General features: G+C 45.0%; 1 protein-coding gene across 3 annotated transcripts in view; it reads right to left on the bottom strand.

The window, feature by feature from the left end:
- The window catches only part of THSD4 (thrombospondin type 1 domain containing 4), a 594,279-nt gene that overhangs the window by 546,997 nt on the left and 19,406 nt on the right, over positions 1–27,876 (bottom strand). For all 3 annotated transcript variants that reach the window (XM_054688541.1, XM_054688540.1, XM_054688544.1), the window contains exons 2-3: positions 18,246–18,353; positions 5,781–5,850 (exon numbers count right to left, since the gene is read on the bottom strand). In XM_054688541.1, the coding sequence (XP_054544516.1) occupies positions 5,781–5,850; positions 18,246–18,274 (99 nt within the window). In that variant the 5' untranslated portion in view covers positions 18,275–18,353. The remainder of the gene's footprint in view (positions 1–5,780; positions 5,851–18,245; positions 18,354–27,876) is intronic.

The raw sequence follows: 27,876 nt of genomic DNA, 5'->3' as shown, positions 1-27,876 counted from the left end.
GCTGGCTACTCTTTTATTAAGTATCTCCTTATTTCTTATCTTGCAAGAATAAACAGATACTACTATTGCCAGTACTGCTTCTGCTGGCAGAGTTGAGGGTATAACCAGGCAGGGTGAGAGATACAACTCTGTAAAGCTCTGAAAAAAACATCAACAAGAAATTCATCAGATAAGAAAGCACTGGATCCTTTCTTTTCTGGTGAATAGTAATGATCCAGGCAGCCAAAATGCATATCATTTTATTTAAGAACTCTTCTAAAATATATGTTCTCCAAGTAAAGAAGTCAATAAATGATTTGGAGGGTAAATACTAAATCTATCATTCTATTGCAGAGTTCTTAACAGTTTTTTGCCAAGGAGGTATAATATGCCAGTGTAAGAGTAGGCCTCATGGCTCCTGATTCTCTAAAGATGCTGGGTCCCCAAGCTGAGTGGCATAAGATTGGACTATACCACAGTTGCCAGGTTCAATGGCCCACCCTGGCCAGTTTTGGGTTTAAAGGGGAAAAAAAGAGAAAAGAAAAAAATGGCCATTTTTTTTTTTTTAAGATTTATTTTTATACAAGAACCAGGGTACAGGGCAGATGCACGGGAGGGTAAGAGGATTCACCAGAGACAGAGCGGGGAACAGAACAGACAGACTGACTGAAATACACTGCTGAGGGGAGCAGCGAGCGAGACAGGAGAGGTCTGCTTCACCATGTGGGATTCTCACCGGCCAGCCAGGATCGAACCCACGCTGCAGAGGCCATGAACAGCTTCACAGTGCAGCGCTCAACCCCCTACGCTACCAGGGAGGCCCAAAAATGGCCATTTTGGAGACACACAGGTCAGGTTTGAACATGTCTGGCACTGTTCAGACACAGCAGAGCTTGCCTGCTTAGTTCTGGCACAAGCATATTGGTGCAGAGCATACTGGACACACTGCTGGGGGTTTGGTTTTGAAACCTGAGCTGATTTTGAAACAGATCAGGTCTGAGCTCCCACTGGTACCAATTAGGCTCAAGCATGCACCAGTGCAGTCAAGTCTCAGAAACAACTGGCTTGGAAAATGGACCAATCAGGTTTTAAATATACCAATCAGGGTACCATCAGGTACCCTGAAGGGGGATATAAGTCAAAGCTTGGAGAGGCTTCAGGGAACTTGAGAAGAAAGGCTCGACTTGTCTAAGGGGGATCAAGAAGATCTGCCTCTATTAAAAAAAAAAAAAAAATTAAAAAAAAAGAAGATCTGACTCAGTTTGAAAGAAGCTTCAGAAGACGACTAGACTTCAGGTTGACTCTCTCCTGAGAGGAAATCAAGGCAGACCCTCACAGCCCTTTGAGGCCTTTGCTCAGCTGCACTCATTGGGAGTGCTGTTGGCCTATGCTCAGCTTCTCTGCGGAGCTGTGAACACTGGTGCCACGGTCCTCTGGCACCACCTCTGAGAGCTGTCTGGTCTAGAGTCTGGCACTGCCCAACCCAGCCACAGATTGCTGTCACCTGCCACACTGTGGTGCTCCCTCACCACCACCACCACTGATGTGAGCAGTTGCCACAGATTGGCTGGATCTTGCTCTACTGCTAACCATGTGCCACCTGTTCCAGGCTCTTGACCGAGGGGCAATGCTATCTTGCACAAGCAGCTTTTGGGTTTGGACTATACTGAACACTGGACACACTCTGGGGTAGGACAGCCAGCCATCTGTGGCCTTAGAAATATTTTCTTTTTTCCCAATCACCCCTTTGTAAATAAACTGCTGTAGCTGTATCCTGAGGTTGAGCCATGCCATGGAATTGTAAGCATATGGGTGGGAACAGACCATGAGCACCTCCTAGCCTTGCTCATTTTTCACCAAGATGTGATTGTTTTGCTCCATTTTTCAATTCTACAAAGTTAAGCCATGAAACTTTTTTTCATTTCTCAGAAAAAAGACTTTAAGAAAGAAGAGGTTAAAACATATTTGTTCAAGCTATGTTTACGTCATCCAGAGTAATTTGAAAAATTAAGACAGAGAGCAAAGAAAATCGATCGTTTATCAACTGGAACTATTTTCAACTATGATAGTCTATTTGAACAACAACAGCAATAAAAAGGAACCATGGATTAGTTATTAGTATCAACAACCCCCAAAATTTCAAACAGTAATTAATGATATAACTTAATAATGAAAATAGCTGTCTTAATCTGTTCTGGCTGCTATACAAATATCACAGAGTGGGTGGCTTATAAACAACAGAAATTTACTTTTCACAATTCTGGAGGTTGGGAAGTCTGAGCTCAAGGCACCAGTAGATTCTCCATCTGGTGAGAGCCCATTTCTGAGTTCATAGACTGCTATCTTCTTACTGTATCATCACATGCACCTGGCAGGGGGGTCTCTCTGGAGAGGTCTCTCTGGAGATCTCTTTTATAAGGTCGCTAACCTTCTCATGACCCAATTACCTCCCGAAAGCGCCACCTGCAAACACCATCACACTGTGGTTTAGTTTTCAAAACACTAGTTTGGGAAGCTGTAACATTCTACCAAAGGCAAGTACTTCTTGCATGCAAAATACATTAATTCCACCCCAATAGCTCCAAAAGTATTAACGTGTTCCAGCATTAAGTTTAAAGTCTAAGTCCAAAGCCTCATCTAAATATACTCTAAATCAGATATGGATGAGACTAAAGGAATGATTCATCCTAAGGCGCAGTTCCCCAGCCATGAATCTGTGAAGCCAAACGGGCTATGCAAAATGAGCCTGGTGGGCCAGGCATAGGACAAACATTCCCATTCCAAATAGGTAAAAAGAAAAAGAAAATAGGAATGATAGTTTCTGAACAAATTCAAAACCCGGTGGAGAAAATTCCATTAGATCTTAATGTTTGGGAATAATCCTCTTTGACTCAAAGCTCAGGCCTCCAAGTCCACTGGAGTAAGGGTCCTAGCCTGGCAGGCTGTCCTGCCCCCACAGCTTTAGGCTTAACTGGCCCTCACTGCAGCTCTCAGGGAGTGGCCTCCTGAGCCCACTGGAATAGCACCTGGGACAGATGAGGAGCACAGTGCCAGGGTCCAAAGAGTAAAGCCCACTGTGTGAGATCTGGGCATAAGGTTCCAGGGGCACAGGGAGTGCTCCCTCTGCTTTCTTCCATTGCCTTGGACAATAGCTCCTGTCTTCTGTCAAGTTTCTGACTGGTCTCCTTATCAAAGGTCTCTCAGTCACACCTTTACTGTTCCTTCCAGAACAGATATTCTCGTTCAAATCTTCAATATGGATTTTTTTAAAGATTTATTTATTTATGCATATAAGAGCTGGGGTGCAGGCCAGGGGTGTGGGGGGTGAGAGGAGTCACCATAGACAGAGTGGGGAACAGAACAGACAGACTGACTGAAATACACTGCTGAGGGGAGCAGCGGACGAGGCAGGAGAGGTCTGTCGCGCCATGTGGGTCACCTCCCTGGCCGGGAATCGAACTCATGCTGCACATATTGCTTCATAGTGCTGATGAAGTGCTTTACTCCTTGTGCCAACAGGGAGGTCCCTTCAATATGGATACACTGAGAATTGTCCAAATCTTTATGTTCTGTGTTCTGCTTCCTTTCCAATAAATAATCCATTTTAAATCATTTCTCTCTTCTTGCATTTTACCAAAAGCAGGGAAGAAAAATGAGGCTCTTCCTTCACCAGTGCTTAGAAATTGCTTTAGTTAAATATGTAATTTCATTGCTTGCAGGGTTATACCCTTTTCCAACACCAGAACATGAACACAACTCAGTCAAGTTCTTTGCCAGTTTACGACAAAGACAGCCTTCCCTCAAGTTTCCAATAACACCTCCCTCATTTCTACCTAAGTTCTCATCAGAATGGCCTTCATTCTCCATATGTCTATGAACATTCTGTCCTAGGTTATTTAAGTATTCTTTGAGGAGACCGAGGCTGGCTCCACAGCTCTCCTTATTTCCTTCGGGGTGCTCATCAGAATCACCTTTAAAAGTCCATGCAAAGCAATCAGGCTTTCCCCAGCACATGCCTTCACACCCTGCCAGCCATGTCCACTGCTCAGTTCCAAAGTCACTTCTATATTTATAGATATTTGCCATGGCCAAATATCAAATATAGATATTCGTAGGTGTCCCCCTTCTCAGTAGCAATTTCTATCTGAGTCCATTTGGGCTGCTTAAACAAAGTGCCAGAAACTGGATGGTGTTTAAAGCACAGAAACTTACTTCTCACTGTTCTAGGGTCCTGAAGTCTGAGATCAGGGTGCCCGCATGGTGCTTCTGGGTTGCAGACTCCTGGTTGTGTCCTCGCAGGTGGAGAGCAGAGAGCAGAAACTCTCTCTTACCCTAATGAGGGCATTAATCTGAGCCTGAGTGGCCCCACCCCCATGACTTAATCACCTCCCAAATCATCAGCTTCCAAGTACTATCACATTGGGAACTAGGTTTCAATGAATTGAGGGTGGACGTAAACATTGAAACTACAATAGCTGTCTTTTCTGATCTTGAAATTATGAGTGCAATGAAGTGAGAGGAGTAAAAATTCCCAAGTGACTCCAACAAAAGGATGTTTAGACTTTGGCAAGGTTTTCTATTCATTCATTTAGTCAGTCAATCAATGAGAATTTTATTGAGCACCTACAACATACCAGGCTGTATTCCAGGAGATGGGAAAATGGTAGTGAACTAGACAAGTAAGATCCACTTTTCTGGAGCAGACATCCTAGTGGGAGACACATTGCAAAACAAGCTACTGTCTGGCCCAGAAACACAAAACCAGAACACAATCCACACATCCAAAAGAAATTAAACTGGGCAAGAATATCAAGAGTCTCCCCCAGGAAGGGTCATATATGGCAAAGTCTTCTTTTCTCAACCCTCCTCTCTCCTGGACTTCTCCTATGAAAACCCTCCCTCGGGAAAGGATCCAATCAAGCCAGTTACACTTAGACACAAATAGTTGATCTATTGCTCCTCTTACAAGTGTCTGCATTTTATTACATGTGCACATGAGGAACTCATAGGTAGCAGAAGGGATTTTATGGACTTTCTCAGATTCCGGCACATCTATTTCTAGGAAATATTTATCCCGCACCTGCTGTGTTGCAGGACAGCAGAAGGTGTGGCTGGCAGCAACGAATGGGTTGTTGACTATGAAACCCACAGAGCCTGAAGGGAAGCATGCCTGACACTTTCTATTCGTCCGGCCAGATGCTCTGTCCAACCTTCGTCCCCAGCCTGGGGGCCCAGGAAGTTGGCCTTTGAGAACTGTTTCAAGGGCATTTTTTCTTGTGTCTTTTGGTGAGTTCAGCTGAAGGGAGTCACTAACAGGAAATTTGGGGTAGAGAGTGGGCCAGGTTCTATTACCCTGAGCTCCCCCACCTGGGTGCTGGTTAGCAGTGTCATCCTACCAAAAATGCTAGCTTCCTATTAGCAGCCCTTTTGCAGAGCTCGTCACAGCAGTAACTACCACTTTCTCAAGTCAATCTGCTCCCCTATCTCTGCAGGCACATTTAGAGGGGGCAGTTCCATCCCAGGTGGACAGCCTTCCCATTGGCCTCTCCTTGACCTCCTGTCTAAGGGGCACAGGCTGGAAGGCCAGCACTGCTGCTGGATCAGAGACTGACTCTGGCACCAGCTTCATCTTTAATTCAGGGACTCAAGAAGGACAAGTGGGCTGCTGAGTACTCCATAAATGCTACTGCCTCTCAGAACCAGAGGCAACTCACCTCCTAGTAGAACAAAGCTCAGGTGGTGATGAGAGCGACCTGAGCCCCTTGGGCACAGAAAAAAGCCTGTGACCATCTGTGGCTTACCTTTCTGTGTTCAGTGGAGGGCTGAGGGCAGACGAGCTGGAATCCAAGCAGCAAGAGGGAACTCAGGACACTGAGAAGGAAAAAGAGCAACAGGCAGGACTGTGAGTGTGTTCCGGGCAGTGACCCCTGGCAGAAGCTTCTGTTTCATCATTGGAAGAAAGGGAAGAGCTCAAGCCAAGCCCTGGGATGTGACCCAGTGAAGATGTGCAGGGTCAGTCGCATGGGACAGATGGGAGGCAGCACAACGCTGAGGTCTGGGCCACAGCGTGGGCCAGATCAGGGATCACATCCAAGCAGCATTGCTAGGTCTTGTCCCTGGTAAGGTGGCAAGAGCCAGGGAAGTCAGCTTGGAGGTTTGGGGAGGACGGCATAGGAGAAGGCACCGTGCTCAGCACTGGGTATGTGTGGTGCGGCCTGGGTACTCAGGGAGGTGGTGAGGAAGGCCAAGGTAACAGTGGGGCTTCTGAGCCTGGCCAGGGAAATTGTCTGCCACCCCAGGCTTTCCTTGGCACCTTTCCGCTGCCCACCATGTCCCATAGGTCCTCCAGGGGTAGAGTTAGCTGTGTTAAGCCCAACTGTCACCAGTCCTGCTCAGGGCCTGCCATCAAATAAAAGGAAGGTGTCGCTACAGATGCCAGCTGGCCCAAGACTGCAGGCTGTGTGGGAGCACACGAAGCTGTGGAAGCGGATATTGAACTCCAGGCTGAACTCCAACTCCACCACCCACCCTGGGTGATCTGAGGGAAACTGATATCTCGGAGCCTCTAAATTCTCATCTTCTGTAAGGATCAGTGAGATGACAGGTGGAAAAGCCTGCTGCAATTAGTGCAGAGAAGTATCCTAAGTTCCTTTAATGCCCAAAGTCCCTGGATTTCAATCATCAACTGCATTATTATAAACATCCCTGCAGACAGTACACTGTCTTACTTAGCAGCTTTTTGAATCCTATTTTAGAGTTTAACCCTGAGGGCAGTTAAATAATCCAGTGGTTCTCAACCTTCCTGAGCTTCCATCATAATCGAGAGACTTAAACAGCCCTGGTCCAAGAAAAACTCACTGTGTGAAGATGGAGATGAGGGCAGGCTGTCTGGTTGTGGGGGCTAGAGCCTGTGGAGTTTGAAAAGGTTCTTGCCACCTCCAAGTATCCCAAATCCTATCTGAACTGCCATGTTGTATGAAAACGAGCACTGGCATCAGGGCACCCCACAGACCGGATGTCGACAGGTGCGTCAGACTGTGGGATGACAAGAGAAGCCAGGCCATAGGGTATGTAAGATGTTAAATGTGTCCTTCTGTTGTCTTATCATTGTTGCTAAATCCCTAAAGCTGAGACCAACGGCATTATGTACCCACACATTCCAAAGACAAAGGCTGCAAGTGCACCATTTATTTAGCATGGGAGAAGGGTGCCCCAGGTCCTGTACCGGGGCCCCTGGCCTGCCTGCAGCCTGTACAGGAGTGCACTGGAGCAGCGGGGTTTGTGAGTATGGAATTCCTCACAGAGGGGTGCAGGAGAGATGAGTACAGTCCTCTACTCTTCCACACAGGAGGAAAAGTTGGGGCTTTTCCCAGTGGAGTAAAGTGGGCAAACATTCAGAGAGCTTGACTGAACCCCCTGCATTTGCTGTTGAAGGACTGGTGCTGGATGATCCCCTGAAGAGTATCTAAGCCTGGTGGAGTATCTGGAAGGGTAGAGTGAAGAGAGAGGCTGGAGTGGATACAGTCTGTGTTTCTGGAGCTTGCAGGGGCAGGAGAGACTGGGCTTGCCCTGTGGACTAGAAGCCCATGGAAATACACTGGGCTTAGTTGTCCAGAAAGGACCCCATCGAAGACGATCTTTCTTGTCAGGGCTAGTAAGCTCAAAAGAGAGGTGATGTGTGGTATGTATCCTTACGGTGCAGAAGTGGCCAGAAGGTCATCAAGGGTCAGTCAATATTTGCACAGCCTGCACCAGGGAACACACAGCAGGACAGGCCCTGGGAGAAGAGAACCCAGAACTAGACATCGGCCAGTCCAGAGAGAGCAACACCAGATGACAGTGGGCACCAATCCTATTGAGACCCTCATTATCCAGTTACTTCTCCTCCCTGCTCCATGCAGAGAAATTGACAATGGCAGAGAGCAGGGGTCAGGGAGGAGACCTAGGAGTGTGAAAAAACCAGGAACCCCATTCTTTTCCACTATAGGGATCTGAGGCTAGATCATTTCCATTTTGGTAAGGGGAAAGAAAGAAGCTTTAAATTGGATGAGACAGACATTGTTTTGTCTGGCTGGATTTTCTTTTTAATGTAACATGTCTATACGCAAGATCCTTCAAGTAAGGAATCTATTTAGAAAGATGTAACTTGAAGATAGTGGTGAAAAAAGAATGAGAGTTGGCTTATGATTTGCTGAGGGTCAAGGTCACTACCAATAAAATTTTCTATAATGGAAATGTTCTTACTGAAGAATAGAGTGCTGCTCAACATACAGAGAGTTAGTGATGCAGGTCTAGATGCCGAAGCTACTGATGTCTTAGACTAACACCAAAAACTAGGTACTAGAAAGATAGGCATTCAACCAATAAAGCCATCTCCTTCCAAACACACATATACCTTTTTTGGACTTCTCGATAATTGAAAATGTAACTGCTCATTAAACCGTGGGCCAGGAGAGCGCCCACAGTGTCTTCCAAGAGTGGGGTAGGGGCATCTACGGAGTGCTATGAGCCCATGGGTGTGGATGAAGAGCGGTTAATTTCTAGTTGTTTCTTTACTGGGTCAGTTATTCCACTAAACCATGACACACATGCATCATGACTCCAGAGTCTGAGCACTTGGTTCTAAGGCCTTGGGTAAGTCACCTCTGCACCTCAGTTTCCTCATTTGTAAAAGGGGAGTAATATAACCTGCCAGGTCAAACTCTGAGGAGGTAATGAGTAAGAAAGTGCATCAGGAACCCAGGCCTACAAATCGAAATCATTTGTAATGCATTCTGGCACTGTTTACTCATTTAAAAAGAAAACCAGATTGGTGTGGTTTTGTTAAAAAAACAAACAGCAGCTCTATAAATGTGTGACACCTCAGCCCCACAGAGCTCTTGGCAGTCACCTGAGCCACATATTTGTAGTGCAGTCAGGAGCAGTTTTACACAACCACTCATCCTGCCTTGCATTTCCATAACTTTCAGAGTAACTTGAGGGTGGGAGAGGGAGTGAAAGATTGGAAGAAGAAAGAGTTTTAGGTTTTCTTCTGTCTCAGGGGAGCTGCATTCCAGGTTGCCAGCTCTTTCTGCAGTTCTTTCCCTCACCCCTTCAGGTGCCTGCCCAAAGCTGCCTTCCTCCCCAAGCCGCCCTGACCCTCTATGGAAGAGCCCTCTCTCCCAGCCCAGCCTTTCTTTCTCCATGCCACTTACTAGCTCACATTCTAGGTCTTTATTCATTTAAACTTTATCCCGACACCCACTGGAATATAAATTCCATGAGATCAGGGGGTTGTTTTGTTACTACTTTATCCCCAGCACCTAGCGAAGGGTCTGCTGTGTACATAAATGTAAGAACTACATTTATTGAATTAAATGCTTTTGCTATCTCACCAACTCGTAACATTTCAAATTAAGTGGAAATAGTGCAAATTAACATATTCCAAAATGCCCAGGGTGACTTTATGGGCTTTTGAAAGTTCTTTTATGTGGGATTCATAAAAATCAGTGGTGCTTTTGAATTTCTACATGACCCAATCGCAAAATTCACCCTCATAGGATTTATAAGCGGTGCGGCAGCAAAATATTTGTTGGTGCCTCTTGTTGCAAAAATGCATCAAAAGGTATACTTAGATGTTCAAATGCTTCTTTTTTTTCATCGATCTGGGTCCTGTAAAGCTTAAAGTGCATTGGGGTACACCATAAAATTCATTCTAGAATAAAGTCTAAGTTATTAAATAGACTCTGCTCTGAATGGGATAGAATAAATTCCCCCAAAGGGGAAATTATTCTTTAGGCTGCAGCAACAGCAGCCAGAGCAATATATAACCCCAGGGGCCAGAGGAGCCTCTGCCAAGGGCTGGAAGTTTCCCACCCCAGCTCAGTAGACTGTTTTAGGATACCCCACCCTGCTCACACATACCTATCTAATTGGCAGTCTGTCCCTGTGCCCACACCTCTTCAAAACACGGACAACCTAGCCCAAATCCTTGTTCCTCCTGACCCAATTGGAAATTAACGTTTGGGGACCAGGAGAGCATGTGTGTGTCTGTGTGTGTGCGCGCAACTCGTGTGTTATTTCACTTTGATAGTTTGCTTTGGCAAACGGCTCCCAGCTTGCAGCGTTTTGACAGATTGAAGGCTACCAGGGCCTTTGGCAAACAAATCACACACTCCTCTCCAAGTGCAGGGCTGGGGGGGTGGGGAGCCACATTCCTACCAAGACTTTCCGATTCACCTTGCAGTTGAAGCAACCCAACGTTTCACACCAATCAGAAAAGAGGAAGGGAAAACACACGCTCTGCCATTTACCCCGGCACAAGTCTAGATTTTAAACACTCCATCATTTCATTTCCTCAAGTAGAAAATAATGCTCATTGAAATTCAGAACAAGATTTACATCATGGAACCCAGTCCGGGGCTTCTGTATTTGCCTTGGCCAACTCCTCCCCACTCCCCCCTACCCAACCATCGTCCACTCCAGAGAGAGTGGGTCACCTTCACAGCCACTGGACACCCCCAATGTCCTCAACACCACTTGAGCATATCAAGTAACAAAGCAAGGAAAATAGCAAAACAAAAACTTCACTTCTTTTCTTCTTCCATTAATAAAACCTAACAGGTATGTTGGGAGCAACCTGATCGCTAATAAAATTACAGCAACCTAACAAAAGAGAACCAAAATCTTATCGTTGACCATAAAGCCTACTTATTGTACTCTGGAGAGCAGGAATGTCTGCTAGTCCTGTCCTTCACCACGTCCAGCTCAGTGTCTGCCTTCCTCACACCAGTGAGAACAAAGGCAGCAAGGGTGAGCAATGGGTGACTAGTGAGTGACATCAGCCAGAGAGATGTGATGGTCACCCCCATGCCAAGGATTAAAAGCATTATTTCACTTAATGTCCATTCCTTCCTCTCAGGCACTTGTCTAACCCCACTTTGCATGGTGAGGAAATGGAGGCATGGAAGCTAAGTCAAGAAAGGGCACACTCACCTTTAAGGTGGCTAAGCCTGATTCCGATGCCAGCAGTCAGACCTGTGGGCTGCCCCTTAGCCACCATGCTCTGGGGCCTGATTAGGAGCCATCACAACTTGAAACCAAGCATGGGCCATTTTTATCACATCAGTTTTCCTCCCCATAGTGAGAGGCTGTGACTTTGCACATCTGTTTCATTTTCTGTCATTGATTATAGTCAGAAAATACCAGCTCCAGTAAAACATCATTGATTCAGTCTCACTAGAGAAGGTTCTAAATTGTATAACTGAAGCTAACCATTTATTTTATTTTTATTTTTTAAAGATTTATTTATTTATTTATACAAGCACTGGGTACAGTCAGAAGGGCGGGAGGGTGAGAGAATTCACCAGAGCCAGAGCAGGGAGCAGAGCAGGCAGAAGGACCGAGGTACACTGCTGAGGGGAGCAGCGGGCGGCAGGAGAGGCCTGCACACCATGTGGGACCTTCATGTGGGACCCTCCTCTGGTGGCCGGCAGCAGCCAGGGATCGAACCAACACTGCAGAGGCTGCAGGCAGCCTCGCAACCCAGTGCTCAACTGCTGCGCCGCCACCGGGGAGGCCCCTGAAGCTAACCATTTAAATGCAAAATTTAAAAGTGCATTCTATTTATTCTCCCTATTTCTACACAGGGTATGCTGAACTTAGGTAGATTGTTTCAGGTGCCTCAGAGAGACCAATGTGAATATCAGTTTGGGCCATGGAAGGTGATGGAACAGCAGGCAGAGACCCAGAAGCCTGAGCGGCTGAGTTCAGTGAATGCTTTGCTGTCTCCTTCCTGTTGTGAGGTGTTACTCACTGTACTAAGGATGAGGCTGCATTCCTGAGTTGGCTCCTTTCTGGTCAGCTTTGCCCTCAAAACCTGTAGACCACCAAGCTGTAACCAAGTCAAGATTAAACCTGCTCTGGAAAAGTCCCGGTGGCTTTCATGGAGTAAAACCTTTCCACTTCTAGAGCATGGCATTACAGACACCGATTATAATTGCATGTGGCTTTTATTGCTTCTTTTCAGGTTCTCAGCTTCTGCAGGCATGTGTGTTTTCTGAACCAGCTCCTCTGGGAAAGTGAGGTGTTCTGTCATAGAAGAGCTTTTTAAGACGCAGCACCCTATGGTAAATCCCCCTACTCTATGGCAGTTTTCTTGAGGAAACGGCTTTTGATACACTTTGCAGTTATCAGATCCATCAGCACAGTCTTGATCCAAACTCACAGCTAATAAATAGCCAGTGACTGAAAAAAATGGAAGGGTAGAATGAAGTGAGGGGAAGAAGGAAGCAGGGGAATGAGGAAATATCAGTTACTACGGAGATGCCAAGAGCTGCTATGACAACACTTTTCATCAGTGAAGTGTTCTCTAAGTGCCTCGCAGAATTCTCTGTTGGAAAAATGGAAGAACTAGAAAGAGGAAGACAATCCTAAAAAAATAGATTTCTATAAGTTGGAGTCACTGGCTCTGACACTTGGGGGGGCGGGGGGAGAGGGGTCAATAAGAACCCACGGCGTTTAGTCCACTAGGGTACATGTGGAATGGGGAGTTGGCAGCCCGGTGATCACACCTTGATACCATGGAACCCTTTTTGGTACAGAATGTTCTAGCAAATCCCACAGCCAAGTCTGAGTGATGAAGACATGGTCCAGGAGCAGGGCTATGCCAGGCAAAAAGAAAAATCAATACCGTCTGAATGCTTGCCATCATTTTATAGGTAAGGGGTTTGCCAGGGCACTCTTCCAAAAACTATTTTATTTCCTCCCAGCCTCTGTGCCTAATATTCAGATGACTCCGACCAGGCTTCCCCCAAAAGATTCCCGCAGGTTCTCTCCTGGTGCACTTGTGCTCTGCCACCAGATGAGTTGTGTTCAGATAGAATCACCCATGTTCTCAAAGCTGCTTATGTCAGTTGCTTGATTATTATATAAATGATACAACTAGTCCACAAACCCACGAAATAGAGCCCAAGGAGAAAGAGTAGCTGTTGGTTGTTTCTACAAAAATGAAGCTGAATGCCTTGGAAAGACTCAATAAAGGCAAGTGGCCAAGAAAAAAAAAAAAAAACTGCTGGCAAATTAGGTGTGGATGAGACAACTGTAAATGATTAGGGTAAAAATAATAAAAATCTAGACTCATTTGACACTCAGATGGCTTTGCAAATGTCTTTAAATTCTCACTCCACTTTAAAGAAACCCAAATGGAAAACTTAGATAATGCTTATGGGTGTGGTTTGCACAAGAAAGACAATCAGGGGTGCCTGCTCAAAGAAAAGTCCTTGGCCCCACATCAGAAAAGTGGTGAGTGAATGTACATGTGTTTTAAGTTAAAAACAAACTGTTAAAGGTATGTGTCTATCATTTATATGATTTTCTGCTTTAACCCACTTTTGTAATTAACCAAGGATCCTGGTCAGAAAAGATAAATTTTCTGCTTTGTTTCTTTTACACAAAAGATAACTTAATTTGTTCATTCAATAGTCAACAAATATTTATTAAGCATCAGCTGGGTAGTGGTTTAGATGCTGGCTACACAAACTGTCCTGCTTTAGTAATACCATGAAGTTTAATACTTAGGATCCAGGCCCTGCTTTTTTGCCTCTTTTTCTTTCACCCCTCCTCTCTCTCCCGTTCCTACTCACCTTCCCTCCCTACCTGTTCCTATCCCTGCACCTTCCTTCCCCCCCTCCTCCTCAGCCCCCCACTCCCTCCTCCACCCCCTGCCCTTCCCCATGGGCATTGGCACTGCGACACTGATGAAGGCCAGGACTCTTCTCAATTACCCTTTCTTCAGGGGGCAATCTCAGTTTTCATACATCATCGTTACTTTGGGCATTCTTTTTCATATGAGACACATTTTCTCAATCTACATCTTCCTTTCTGTATTTAGGAGCTTCTTCATTTACCCCAAGAACACCACCTTTCTCTTTTCATTTCCTCAATCCCTTTTGGTTGTGTTCTAAGTAACAGGTATTCTAAACAACCTGGCTGACAGGTATTACTGTAATATTACTTTGCTGAAGTGTCTATCAAGGAAAAAGAAAGCCTTACATTTCAGAAGACGAAAACCAGACACTTGACCTCAGGCTGTCAATCTGGAAAATCCTTACAGTGATCCAGAATGCTCCTTCCTAACAGCTAGAAGAATCACCATCGAGCTGAATCTCTCTAATTACATCTGTATTTCTTCAACAAAGACTATCAAGATAAGCCACTTTATCTCCTGCCAATTTAAGCACTGATTTGGCATTTTCAATAGTTTTATTTTCTCTATGTTTTCATTTCAAACTTAAAATACATCAACTCTACAAAAGGACTTCTGCAGGTAAAGAAAGACTCTGACTTAGCACACTGGCACTGGGACGTTTTGCTGGTCGCCCACCCAGATCGCCATGATCACTTGCCATCCTGCACTTAGGGAAATTTGCATTTCCTTCCACTCAGTTACCAAACAGATACATAAAGATGCAACTGTATATGCAAAAGAGGGTGCTTGATTTGGAGCAAGCCTTTAAGAAATATTAACACTGCTGTATAATTTAGTGATTTTTCATCTCTAACTGGTAACAGGAGACAACACATACCAGCTTGGCCAACCATTTGGTTCAAATATGTTTGCCTTGCCTTGCATTTTCATCCAGGGCTTGTCCAAGGTTCAGTGACAGCCCACTAACCAGCTCTCTCAAGAGCTACAAAGCTCAGTGTCTTTTCCTCTACTGGTTTAACTGTGGTTCTCTTTATCACTACTGACCGAGCAGGTCAGAAATACTAGAAACATTAATACTTAAAGCTTCCCTGTCTCTTTCAATGAGGGGGGAGCTGACTTTCTGTTTCTTTGTGACTAAATTTCTGCATATCGGAATTGTGAATCCCTTTTTTTTCTTCTCAGGGATTTTCTTAGCAGTTCGCTTCTCATCTTACCCTGTTTTCTCTATAAGTAGAAAAATTCTCTAGCTTCTCCTATTGATCTCTATGCATGTGGTTGCCTTGATAAATATTTAAAAGCCCATACTGTGTGTGTGTTTTTCATCTACCAAGTTTATCAAGGACCTCTCGCTCTTAAAGTAATCATACTCTTTTCCCGTGGAACATTTTGGAAAACATTCAAACAAAAGACACTGCAGGTTTCTTTTTCTTTCAGGCTAGAATACATTGACATCACCAGGAAAGAGAGATGTAAAATGGTTTATGAAGAATGAGATTTGATGGAATTCTCCAGTGGAGCTCACTCAAAGAGTCACCACCATCCTCATAACTCATGTTTTCTTTCTCCCAATTCCTACAGCAAAACACCTGGAGAAATGTCCTGCTGAGCAGCCCTGCTAACAATCTCATTCAGCAGGATCCTAGCCAGGAAGAGCAGTCAAGACTCCTGGAGTTCTGCACAGTCAGGGTAGCAAGGCCACATCTAGCTCCCAGTTATTCCATCTGCTAATTTCTAACGTGTGGGCAATTTCTCCAAATAATGCACAGCTTGGAGGCAAGCTCCCCGGGCCTCCTTGAAGGGAGATGGCTTCTATACCACAGATCAGTACAGGAGGTTAAGTTTGCAAGGGCATCAATTAAAATTCCATGACATCAAGAAAAAAGCTTCACAAAAGGACTTCTCCCAAGAAACTCCCTTTCTGTCCAGGCTGGGTGGCCACACTTTTGAGGGGCTACAGTAATTTGGGGGGCCTTTCTGATGGCATATTTACACTTGCTTCCTATGTGGGGAGCCCACCTTTTATCACTGCTCTTTTCAATCCAGGTCAGTATGTGCCTGTGACCTACACTACTCCATCTCCTGCTGGGCCCAAGCCCTCACATAGGCTGTGGTCCTGAAGTCACCCAGCGGTTTGGGCCTTTCTCACTGCCCTGTGATTTGACAGCAGGATGCCAAAGCTTCTACAAACTGGATGTATAGCTCATGATGGAAAATAGCTTTTAAATTATTTTTTTGACCATCATTTTAAAAAGCACACATGCTAATTAGGTAAGATACCAGGGCCTCCCCTGGTGGCCCAGCGGTTGAGCGCTAGGCTGCGAAGCTGCCCACAGCCTCTGCAGTGCCAGTTTGATCCCCGGCCCCAGGTGAGGGTCCCACATGGCGCGACAGACCTCTTCTGCCATGCCCACTGCTCCCCTCAGCAGTGTATTTCGTCAATCTGCCCTTTCTGTTCCCCGCTCTGGCTCTGGTGAATTTTCTCACCCTCCCGCACTTCTGACTGCACCCAGTGCTTGTATAAATAAATAAATAAATCTTAAAAAAAAAAAAAAGATAAGATACCAAACAGTGACCCTTGTGAGTCTTGGGCTGCCCTGTTAGTAGCTGGGTTTTGCAGAGATCTCAAGATGGAGCTTTTCCTGCCTTCTCTAACTTTCTGCCATGCTTATGGATGAGACTGAGGAAGAAGTTTGTAGCTCTGCACAGGCCTGCACATGTCTGTTCATGTAAAATTATATAAGTAACTACAGACTAAAAGCTTACACACACGTACTACACTCAATTAAATGCCAGGCGTGGGCCCAAGAGCATCTGCTTGGCAAATGCTCTTGCCCTGGATAGTCGATCACATGTGGCACTCACAAATTATAGACCATTTTACTTTTTATTGTAAGTCCAGGCATTTGGATCTAATGTACAGTTATGGGGGAGGCAGGGAGGGACCACTATAAGATATCCTCAGTGATTCAAATTTGAAAAAAAAATTTCTTCCTTCCCCTCTTTGCAGATTCTGAATCAATTTATTTAAAAAGATTCTGAGATTGCAATATGAACCATTTTTAAAGAACTGTTACCATTTTGCAGTGGATCAAGATCCTATATGGATCAAGATATTCCTTTTTTTAAAGATTTATTTTATTTATTTATGCATACAAGAGCTGGAGTGCAGGCCAGAGGCTTGGGGGGGTGGGTGAGCGGATTCACCAGAGTGGGGAGCAGGACAGGCAGACTGACTGAAATACACTGCTGAGGGGAGCAGCGGGTGAGACAGGAGAGGTCTGCTGCACCATGCGGGTAGCTCCCTGGCCAGGGGTCAGACTCATGCTATAGTGGCTGGTGATAGCTTCATAGTGCTGAGATTTAACCCCTTGTACCATCAGGGAGGCCCCATGGATCAAGATGTTCTTAAACCTATTCAGCTAAACCAAATAGAAGGGAAACTAGACACCGATGTTGATGTCCATGTTCTCATCCATAAATCCTGATTTCAAACTTTGTTGTTTATCAAAACACACTCACTAATTTCATAATGTGCAATTATTACAAATTCAAACTTTTAAAACAAATTAATATTAATAAAAAACTCACTGGCTATTTTACTTATTGAGATTTTACATAGGCTCTTGATTGAAGAATTAGTGAGTTGTCTATCAAATTCAAAAAAGTTTGAAAACAGTCACAGTGACATGGGTGACAGTTTCAGAGCACAGAGCACTTTCCCTCACTCTGCCTTTAAGGAAGGTGGCCCCCAGGAGTTAAGTTCTCTGAGCTAAAAATAGAGCTGATACTACTACCTTGTATGATTGAGATTGTGATTGAATAAGAAATGCAGATGAAAGCCACAAATATTTTGAGCAGACAGGACCAGAGAGGCTACCTTATAGAGTACTAGATCAGGGCCTCCCTGGTAGTGCAAGGGGTTAAGATGCAATCTATGAAGCTACCCGCAGCCACTGCAGCACGAGTTCGATCCCTGGCCAGGGAGCTACCCACATGGTGCAGCAGACCTCTCCTGTCTCGTGCTGCTCCCCTCAGCAATGTATTTCAGTCAATCTGCCTGTTCTGTTCCCCACTCTCTCTGGTGAATCCTGTCACCCCTCATACCTCTGGCCTGTACCCCAGTTCTTGTATGCATAAATAAATAAATCTTAAAAATAACTAGAGTACTAAATCAATTAAGTCAAAGTCTATGGGGATGCAGCCAAAGGACAATATTTTTAAAGTTCTTCAGGTAATTCTATTATGCAACTATGACAAATAGCCACTAATCCAGTAACACCTTTATTTAAAAAAAAAAAAAAAAGAACTGAGATTTAAGGCCCGCCAGGAAGAAGCAGGCACAGCTTAGATGCCCTTCCGCCATGTAAGACCCAGTCCAGGCAGCTCTCACTCCAGCACACTACTGAGGTTTCAGCAGCACTTCCAAAGAGCAAACTTCCTACATCTATGTACATAGCAAGCCAAAAATATCCATGAGATGAAGGCCCTCATGGCCAGCTGCTATAAGAAACTGTATAGTAAAACTTAAATATCAAATTTCTTGTTCTCCTGTTTTCTTTTTAAAAGGTTCTCCACTTACCTGAGAGACCCCATGAAATGGGAAACCATGATGCTGTGGGTCCAGGAAAAGGCAAGAGCTCCTCCGAGAGGAGGCCAACTTTCTGCAGATGGGAGAGGTATTCAGCTCCTGCAGAAGGAACAGCAGTGCTATTTTTAGCATCATTTACCAAAGAAGATTCTAGAGTCTAAAATTCGACAGCCTACATGGGTCAATGAAACCAGAAGTGAGCAAATGGAAGACATTAAAACAAAAATGCCACTGCCCAGTTATGGTTACCAGATTTCCTAACTGAAACCCGATGATGTATGAACATGAGGTACCAAATTTACAGGACACTCAACACAGTGAGCCACAGATGCTCAGTAGTTACTGTTGGTATGATGAGCTCAGATGCTCACAGAAGGGCTGGCAGTAGGCAAACCTGAGTCGGCGATCGAGCTCCATCTATGAAAGGCTGCTTGACCACAGGAAAGTTATTTCATGTCTGTGAGTCTTCTTTCCCCAAATGTACAATAGGCTTAAAAAATACTGCTTAGCAATAAAAAGAAATGAGGTACTGATCCAGGCTACAATAGAGATGAACCTTGAAAACATTATACTGAGTGAAAGTGGCCAGGCACTAACGCCCCATATTGTATGAGTCCATTTACAGGAAACATGCAGAATAAGCAAATCTGCAGAGACAGAAAGTACATCAGTGGTGGCCAGGATCTGGGTATGGGAGGGCATCCCTGGTGGGCAGAAGGTTTTCTCCTGGGACAAAAAGGTGTTAAAATCAGAGCATGGTGATGGTTACTCAATCCTGTGAGTATACTAAACGCCATGCAATTGGGTACTTTTTGAGTTGGTAATGTATGGTATGTGAATTCTATCTCCATGAAAATGTTTACAAACTCTGCTTAAGAACAGCTGCAGGTTACTATGAAGATTAAATGAGTGAACATAGCAAATCTCCAGAGTGCCTAGCTTGGTGCCTGGCACAGGGTGACGCTCTATAAAAAGTAGCTCTGACAGCGATGAGGCAAGACAAGGTCAAGCAACACTTAAAATGTGTTATCACAGTACAAGCAGGAAGATAAAACCCCACAAATACCACTTTATTCAGAAGCCCTCACAAAACAGAATTTCTTCACGTTGTTAAGTGAGCCAACCGGTTCAAAGGTAAGTTATAAATAGCATCAGGAAGCCCAGGGTCATAGATTTAGTTGGAATGTAATGAAACTTGGGAAATAAAAACATGACCCAGCCTCCTCTCCCCCCTCACCTCCTTCCAGGGGAAGACAAATAAATGAAGCAAGGTGTGCCCACGGGGTATTCTCGCTAATAAAGCCAGCATTTCCCAAGGTCATTGGCTGCTGAATTCTTCCTGGGACAGGACTTTAGATTTCCTTCTCATTAGGAAAGAGGGGTGGGGAGATAAATTACATGGAATTAAGAAAAAGCAGTCATGAGAATCCGAAAAATTCCATATTCAAGGGAAAGTAGTCACGCTGTGCAAAGTTACCGCCAACCTTTTCTGGTGGTTATTAAGAAGGTAAAGCCTCTTAACTGTAATCACCCCTAATTAGCCATCAGCAAGTCATGAAATTACTCATGGTATTGAAGACCCTTAAATTCTTGGGTCTCAGCCAGAAGTTATACTGAGATATACCAGGAAGAGGGCCAACAAGTGCAAATTGGAACCGTTAAAATGCCTCTGAATCTGAGGTGTGGTCTCCTTGCTTTTGGCTGGGGAGCAGGTATGTGAGAAGATGGGACTTAACCTGGGCATCAGATCTTTGCCAAATTCTTGATAATGATCAACTAGAAATATTTATGCACTATGTCTGGTACTCAGGTCTTCTCTGAGGTGTTGTGAGATTCAAGAGCACGATGAGTCAAATCAAAATTTCACTCAGATGGATAGGATTTGAAGACATGGAAATGTCTGGGGTAGGGATGTGTTATCCAGAACAACAATGGATAAACAGTGTTACTGACAGACCCCAAGCACAAATCAAGTTAGCTCAAGAGAAGGGGAATCACGGTACAAAGCTGGACTGGTATCAGCAGAAGATGAGACTTAAAATCAGCTCTTAGCCTATGAAGATTACAAAGGAACTATCTAGAGTTGTTTCTAAGAGTATTGACCCTGTAATCTGACAGAACTGGGTCTGAGAGCAACATCCCCATTTATTAATCAGGGGACCTTTAGCAATTAAGCCTCTCATCTCAGTTACCTCAGTTTCTGGAAAATGAAGATATTGTAAGTAACTTGGGTTATTGTGAGTACTAAGTATTTGCTGAGCCTGTATGAGGACCCAGGTGTTACACACACACACACACACACACACACACACACGCAGAAGGCAAGGTCCCTGCCCTCAAGAAACCCGTATAGTCTAGAAGCTGGAGAGCTATCTCCTTAAACAAATCGAAACATAAATAAAAATCTAACAATAAATTTATGATAACCTCCTGAGGTCCCAGGTCTCAGAAAAGTATACTAGGCTGAGTTCAGAGAAGGTCCTGTGGAGGAAGTGACCTATAAGCTGAGGCCTGAGGGCTGAGCCAGAACAGTGGGCGAAGATGAAGGGGGATTCGAAAGCATAATGGTGAGTGAGGAACCAGGAGGAAGGAAGAAGCAAGGTGTCAGAACCGTGAGGAACAGGGAGAATGTAGAAAAACTGACCCTCCACTGAGAGATAACCCTCCTACCATGTGATAAGCGGATGCCTAAGAGGACAAGGGAAAGTGATGTCAAAGATGATTTCTTCAGATTTCTGGGATCAAGTAAAGAAAAAGAGGTGCTAATGGAACTTTCTGGTTTTGCCAGGAAAGCTAGGGCAATATTGAGGAAAGAGGGTGTGATATAAAACAGTGTTTTTAAGTCCAAGAAGAAGTCAAACAGGAAAACCTCTTCAATCACTGAAACAATCTGAAAGCAGATTTACACCCACTGCTGATAACCATGAACCTCATCTGTGTGTATTTTGCCTTTAGAGGTTTGCTGATAACAGAGTGAAACTGTCATGAGTAGCATGTCATTTGAAAACATGATTTCTTTCATATCTACCTCATCTTTGAAAATGTATATTTTGGGTGTATGCTTTATGTGGTGACATCACACATTGATAAGAAAAATAATAAATAACCAGGCATCTATTGGAGTCATACACGCAAACATTTTTTACTGATGGGATGTGGAACCAAAAACAATTATCTGAAGGCCACTACTTCAGAATGGTTTTGACCAAACTCTTGTCAGGTTGGATCAGCCACTTTTATCTCCTGATATGGATGATGGGCTTGTACCCTCTGCCAGTTCCCAGTGTTCCCTTGTGTTTCCATGATTAGTATTGTGTTAAATTAGCTCTGCTTTTCAAACTGTGGGTCACTATCCATTCGTCTGTCATGAAATCAATTTCATGGGTCATGACCTGCACTTTTTTAAATGAAATAGAAAAGAATGAAAGAGAAGAGAAAATACCAGAATACATCACACACTGTAAGGTGAGCATTCCTTACTGTGGTTCATAGTCAGAAAAACTTAAAAGCCCTCACTCTGGAAGACAAGAAGGCAGTAAAGGATTCTAACTCTGATTGGGGGAAGAAGCAGCAAAGCCGTGTTATCCAAGTCCCCTGTAAAATGGCACCAAGAGAATTTTGAGGAGATGGGCAAAAAAAAAGAGCCATTATATGTTCTGCAGGAGGAAGAGACCCGATGAAAGTGAGGTTTCCCAAAAAAATGTGTTTGGCAACAGTGCACCAACTAGCAGGTTGAGTAAACACACTATCTATGGAACAGAATCCGCCTTTTGAGGTTTGCTCCTGTTGATTTATAACCTTTCTGACAGTGAACAAAAAACTCTAACAATCTAGTTTCTGTTAGAACATATGCTCCCTGTGGGATGGAGGCCGACCTTCTCCTCTTTCCACAAAGATCTACAGGAAGGCCAAACAAGTCACCTGACCCGGTTCAGGCCAAAGTCGCAGTCCCCACACAGAGGGAGGAAATGGCCGGAGACTCCAAAGTGCAGGACCAACAGGAAGAGGGACCACCACAGATCTAGCCCACGGCAGAAAATGGCTCCCCCTTGAAACTGGAGCCTCGAAACCAACTTTACCATGACTGGCAGCCTCGGTAGCAGTGGTGGTGCCTAGAGGCTGAGTGGCTGCAATGGCTTCCCACTTCACTGCCCCAGTATGTGCAGATGGTAACTTGTGGGTGAGGCCCACTCTAAAAGCTGCAGTAGCAGTAGCTGTTTCCCACCCTGATGCTCCAGTGGCCAGTCTGTGCACTGCTCTAAAAGTGCGGCCTGGGGAGGTGGGGGAGTTAGGAGTTCTGCTGGCTGCCCCAAATATTTCAAGCAACCCCTCCACTGAAGCTAGCCTAGTTTCAGCACAGAGTCCCTAAGGCACCAGGGGGAGTTACCCTGGCCTCCCAGAAGCACTGCCTCTGGGTAGCACCCAGGCCACCCTGTGGCAGGAGGCTGCAGGATGGCTACAGAAAGGCCCACCTTAGGGGGCTGGGCTTGATGACTGGCCTGGTACTAGCTGGGTTTGAGTGCCAGAGCTCTCCCCACCCCTCATCTCAGGGCTCCAACAAGTGTGCTGTTAGCAGCACAACCCACAGCAGGTGGCAGACATTTTAGGGCCTGCCACCAGTGGCCTCACTAGGACTCAAGCTGCCAGTAGAGGCCAGCAGTGATGGTGTGTGGCAATGGTTCCCTTGTCACACCACTCCAAGGCATGCAGTCCCACTAGGGGTACAGAAGCAAGGGTTTTTTTAGGGGGCTGGAGAAATCTCCCTATGGCCCTTGATTCAGAGCTGTAGGGAGGAGGTAGGGGCAGCCCCACTGGGCCATCTCCAGCAATCTGGATTCCTGGAGCCACAGGCAGTTGACAGGCCTGTGGAGTCCTGGGCCAGCAGAGCCTACCCTGTAGCAGCAGGGACCCATGTCCCAGTGCTGCTATAGGCCCCTTTTTGCACATTGTTCCATCCAGCCCTGCTGAAGGTGTATCAGATAAAGAATGCCTCTAGCCCCAATGAGGCCAGCTCTGGCTGTGGATCCTCAGAGACCACTAGCCCATGAGTCTGCCCTGAGGTCTGGGCAGGTTGGGTCTGTGCAGGCAGCAGGTTTTCCCTTTTATATTTGGTGCCTGAATTAGAGAATGGACTGATCAGGTGCGAGCTAAATGAACCAATCAGATTCAATCAGCTCATTAGTTAATTATTCAGATCAAAAAACAAGAATGAGCTGATTGGTGCTAAATGGTCCAATCAGTCACTCAGGATTGAAAATGGTCCAATCAGATTTGAAGGGTGAGGGGCCCTGAAAGAGGATATAAGGCAGGGCAAGAGCCAGCTTCGACAATTCTGTTCCTGGCCTCTGAAGTAAGAAGAAAGAAGAAGGATCAGCAGCCAAACTTGAAAGAAAGAAGAGAAATCTAAGCCTGGACCACTGCACTTGCCTCTGACATCACCTGAAAGGAACACCATATACCTCAGCCTGGTGTCTCAAAGAACTGTTTATTGTTGGTGTAGGCCAACAATTCACAAAGAATTGTTAACCCTGGTGTCTCTGACACTGCCTCCTAGTAACCTGTAGAAACTGGCACTAGGGCTAGTGCTGTCCATTTCTGTGGACTGGTGATTGACACTCTGTCCAGGTCACCTCTGAGAACTATCTGCCTCTTCTGATCATCTGGCACCACCTCCCAGTGCTGTTGCCTCCATTGCTGCCAGATCCAGCATCTGGTGCAGTACAGCCTGGCCTTTAGACAGTTGCTGTGGGCTGCCTTGGTGTTATCTCAGTGACCCTACCTTGTGAGCACCTCCAGCTGCCACTGGGAGTTAGATCCTGGTCCACTGCTTGCCGGTGTGCCATAAATTCCAGCACCATCTTGACAAGTGCCTTTTGTTTGGAACTTGTGGACACTGTGGACACTACCTGGGGTGAGACAGCCAGTAACTTGGGGCCTTAAAAATTCTTTCTTTTTCCCAGTCTCCTGTTTGTGAAATAAACCCCTTTTTTGTTGTTCCTTGAGCCTGAGTGGTCATCTCACAATTGTGACCTGGATGAATGACCTGTCTTCTACCTTGGCATGTCCCCTCACCTGTTTTTTAGCTCTGTTTCACCCTGAACCCAGAAAATGCTCCTGGGCTCTGAAAAATGGCATGATTCACCTTCCCCTGACCCACAATGCCGCCTCTGACTAATTTTCCTGCCCCTTCTCCCCATGGCCTGACAGAACTCCTGGTAGACTCTAATTTCAGCCCATATCCTGGAAGAGAAGGATCTGTTCAGCCTTTCATGTCTGAGTTTAGAAAGGCCCAACACACAGCCACATCTCAACGTCAGGTGTTAGCTCCCCCTCTTTCCCCCCACACACAGATTTCTCCCTCTGGAATTCCCACAGTGTAAAGCAAGCACCCAGACAAACAAAAGCCCTAGTTCCTGAAGGAGAGGAAGTGACTCACCAGCACAAGAATGAAGACCAGAGATTTCAGAAGGCAGTTCCAGACCCCAAATCAGCATCCAGTAACACTTGTTGAGGGCAAGTCCCAGAACTTGCTGATTCCTCATGAGAGCCACCCCCTTAGGGTCCTAACAGAATGGGAGGCTCTGCACTGGGCTTACATCCTGCCTGGACCTGCCTTCACCAACATCACCAACGCAGTTTCCTGTCCCACCGCTGTTTACACAGACTCTCTTCTCACAGAACCTTGTCTCACTGTTTTCAGCGCCTCCTACCTGACCTTCCAGTTGACTGTGGACAGAAGAACCAAGACGGGACTCCCAGCATTGGTGTTTCCACCCTACCTGTGTCTTCCAATATCAGGAAGGTAGAAGACAAATCAGGAATTCCTGTGATCATAATAGGGGCCATAAGTTATGTTATTTAATCCTCACATAAAATTAAGGTCACATGGTGATTCCAAGGTAAGACTGTGACTTGGACATGGACGCCAGAGCTGGTCCTCTTTTCTATTAGACTCAATTTCCCCCCACCTAATAAAGACTAGTGCAAATCTGGACACTCAATAAATGAATAAATGAATAAAAATGCGCACTATTCCAAGGAATTAGTTGTAACTCACAGATTTGCTGGGAGATAAGGACATGACTATTATATGGTGTCATGAACATCATCCAGAGAAAAGTGAGCCAAGATGAGCAGTTTAATGGTCTAGTATTTCAGATAATAATAATAATAATGAAGCTGAGGATGTTAGCAAACATTACTGACGGGTTACCACATGCCAAACGGTAGTCTGAGTGCTTTACATGTATTAACTCACTTTATCCTTTCTCCTCACAATGCCATGAAGAAAGTGCCATTGAGAAACAGAGACACAGCAAAGTTAGGTAACTTTCCCAAAGACATCCATCAAGGGGCTGAGCACTTAACCATCCCTTGACACTGCTTTCTATTTGCATACAAACAAAATGGCTCAAATGATCTTAACAGAGGCTGGCTGGGTCTGTTGTTGGCATAGATTTTTTTTCCCAGCTATCACCTCAGGAACTAGTTTGGTGATAAAGGAATACCCTGGTAGACCTTAGTAGATGCACTGTGTATATTCCTCAAGTCATAACACAGCAGATTGGCCCATGTCTCTTGCAGGATTGGCACCAGTCACCCCGAGATCCTTGTGGACACAGTGTCACTAAATAAGGATTAGAGTCTATTGGGTTAGACTTTGTGCAAGATACCAAAGATGAACGGGTCCCTGCCCATGACCAAAATACATTCTTTCCTGGACAATGATTACTCTCTATCTGCCATGGCTGATGCACAATAAATGGCAGCCGATGGTCCTAGGAACAGAATGAAGGCACCCACTCATCCAGATGCGTGCTGCCTCCATGGCGGGAGAGGGCACCCACCCTCCAGAGCCCTCCAGTAGCCATCGTCACTTGCCAAGACCCTTTCAGGAAATCCTGCCCTAGACAGCAGGGTATGCGGAGAAGCTGACCTGGGAGTCTCAGGCAGGTCACATTTCCAACCCTTTCCTCCTGGGCAGATGCCAGCCAGGGGAATGGGCCCTCACCTTTCAGCCTGTTCTCAGTCTTTTCTCCTACCCCTGTCAGCTCCCATCCTTCTTTGTCATAGTCATACGCAGCCACAGAACAGTTCTTCCCATTGAACCTCCTTATTCAAATCGGCTCGGCTCGCCCAGAGCGACATGAAAACCCGCAGAATCTGAATTAGAAAAAAAATGCTGAGAAGGTCTATTAAAACACCCTGGCTACTGTCAACCAATCACTTTACAGTGGGTTTTGTTACTCATTAAAGAAAACACCTTACTCTCCTTTGTTACCTGGAGAAATTAGGTAATTAGCACAGATTAGTTAAGAATTTTAATACAAATTGCATCATTCTCAAGGTCCTTAACCTAGATGTCATTTATATTTGTTTGGTATTAAAAAACGTTTCCCAGGTAACTAAAGAGTCAAGGGCAGAAATATCAGGCAGGCAAGATATTTAAAACAAATGAGCCATTTGTTCCTGCTTCTGTACAAATTTTTTCCCCGATTTTGGAAGATTTGATATTGCAGATCACTAGGAATAAGAGCGCTTTCTCTTTCTTCCCCAGATATTCTTACATAGTGATCTGATTTACAGATAAACCTGGTTAAATTTCCTTACTTCTGTGTAGTCTCATATGCAGAACTCTAATTAGCATTTGTCACAGTGGATCATTACGGTTTGTGTAGCCTGTGCATAACACACACTACGGAAGAGTTAAGACTTTTCTCAAAGACTTATTTTTCATATCCCCAAAGCCGAGAACAGTGCCTGAGGCACAATAGATGATCTGGGATGGCGTGACCTACATTCAACCGCTTGGAGGGTCTTTTCTACAAAGCTCAGGACTGTTGCCCAATACCGGATCTGATCAGCCTCTGGGCTGGCTCTTCATTGTAACTGCTAATTATTTCTGGAAAAATCCTACTGATGGCATTGTCCACCTCAAGCCTCCAGTCACAAATACACAGTTCTTTCCCACTCATATTCTCCCCAGCATCCACCGCCAGGAGCAGTTTATAATCCCTGGTTATAGTTATTAAAGGAAACAAGACCAGACTACCACAAGTTTTCTGATGTGCTGCCCTGGCCTTCTCCAACTTGGTGATGGATCACGTTCCAAAAACCAATATATTCTCCAGCCACTTTGGTGAAAGGCAGGTGGCCATGCGTCTAATGGCTGCATTGGCTTAGACCCAGATCTAGCTCCCTAGATCTGTGTGTGTGCAGGGGAAAGAGGTGTGCCGAGTTTACTATCACTAAGACAACAGATTTGCACATTGATCCACAAATGGGTCTACATAAGACTTCAGGGGTAGATGGAGCATAACTACTATGGTTTTCTTTTGGGGGAAAATTGTCTATAAAATTACATGTGTTCATTCAGGAAAATATGAAAAATATAGAAAACAAAGTGGAAGTTTCACAATCCAAATTAATCACTATGAAATTTTTGGTGTTCTTTCTTCTGGTGTTTTTCCTATGCATAATGCTTATACATATTACCTGCATGTTTTCCATAAAATAAAAAAATTACACACACAGTTTTGTATCCTATTTTTCACTTTAAGCTTTAACTATCTCCTTTGTAATGTTATGTTCCCTTATCATTGAAACCTATAATGACTATCTT

Source organism: Talpa occidentalis, unplaced genomic scaffold (assembly GCF_014898055.3).
Source record: "Talpa occidentalis isolate TD23 unplaced genomic scaffold, MPIMG_talOcc4v2.1 talOcc4.11, whole genome shotgun sequence".
NCBI lineage: Eukaryota > Metazoa > Chordata > Mammalia > Eulipotyphla > Talpidae > Talpa > Talpa occidentalis.
The sequence above is the reverse complement of the archived record's forward strand: the minus strand, read 5'-3'. Positions and strand labels throughout refer to the sequence as shown.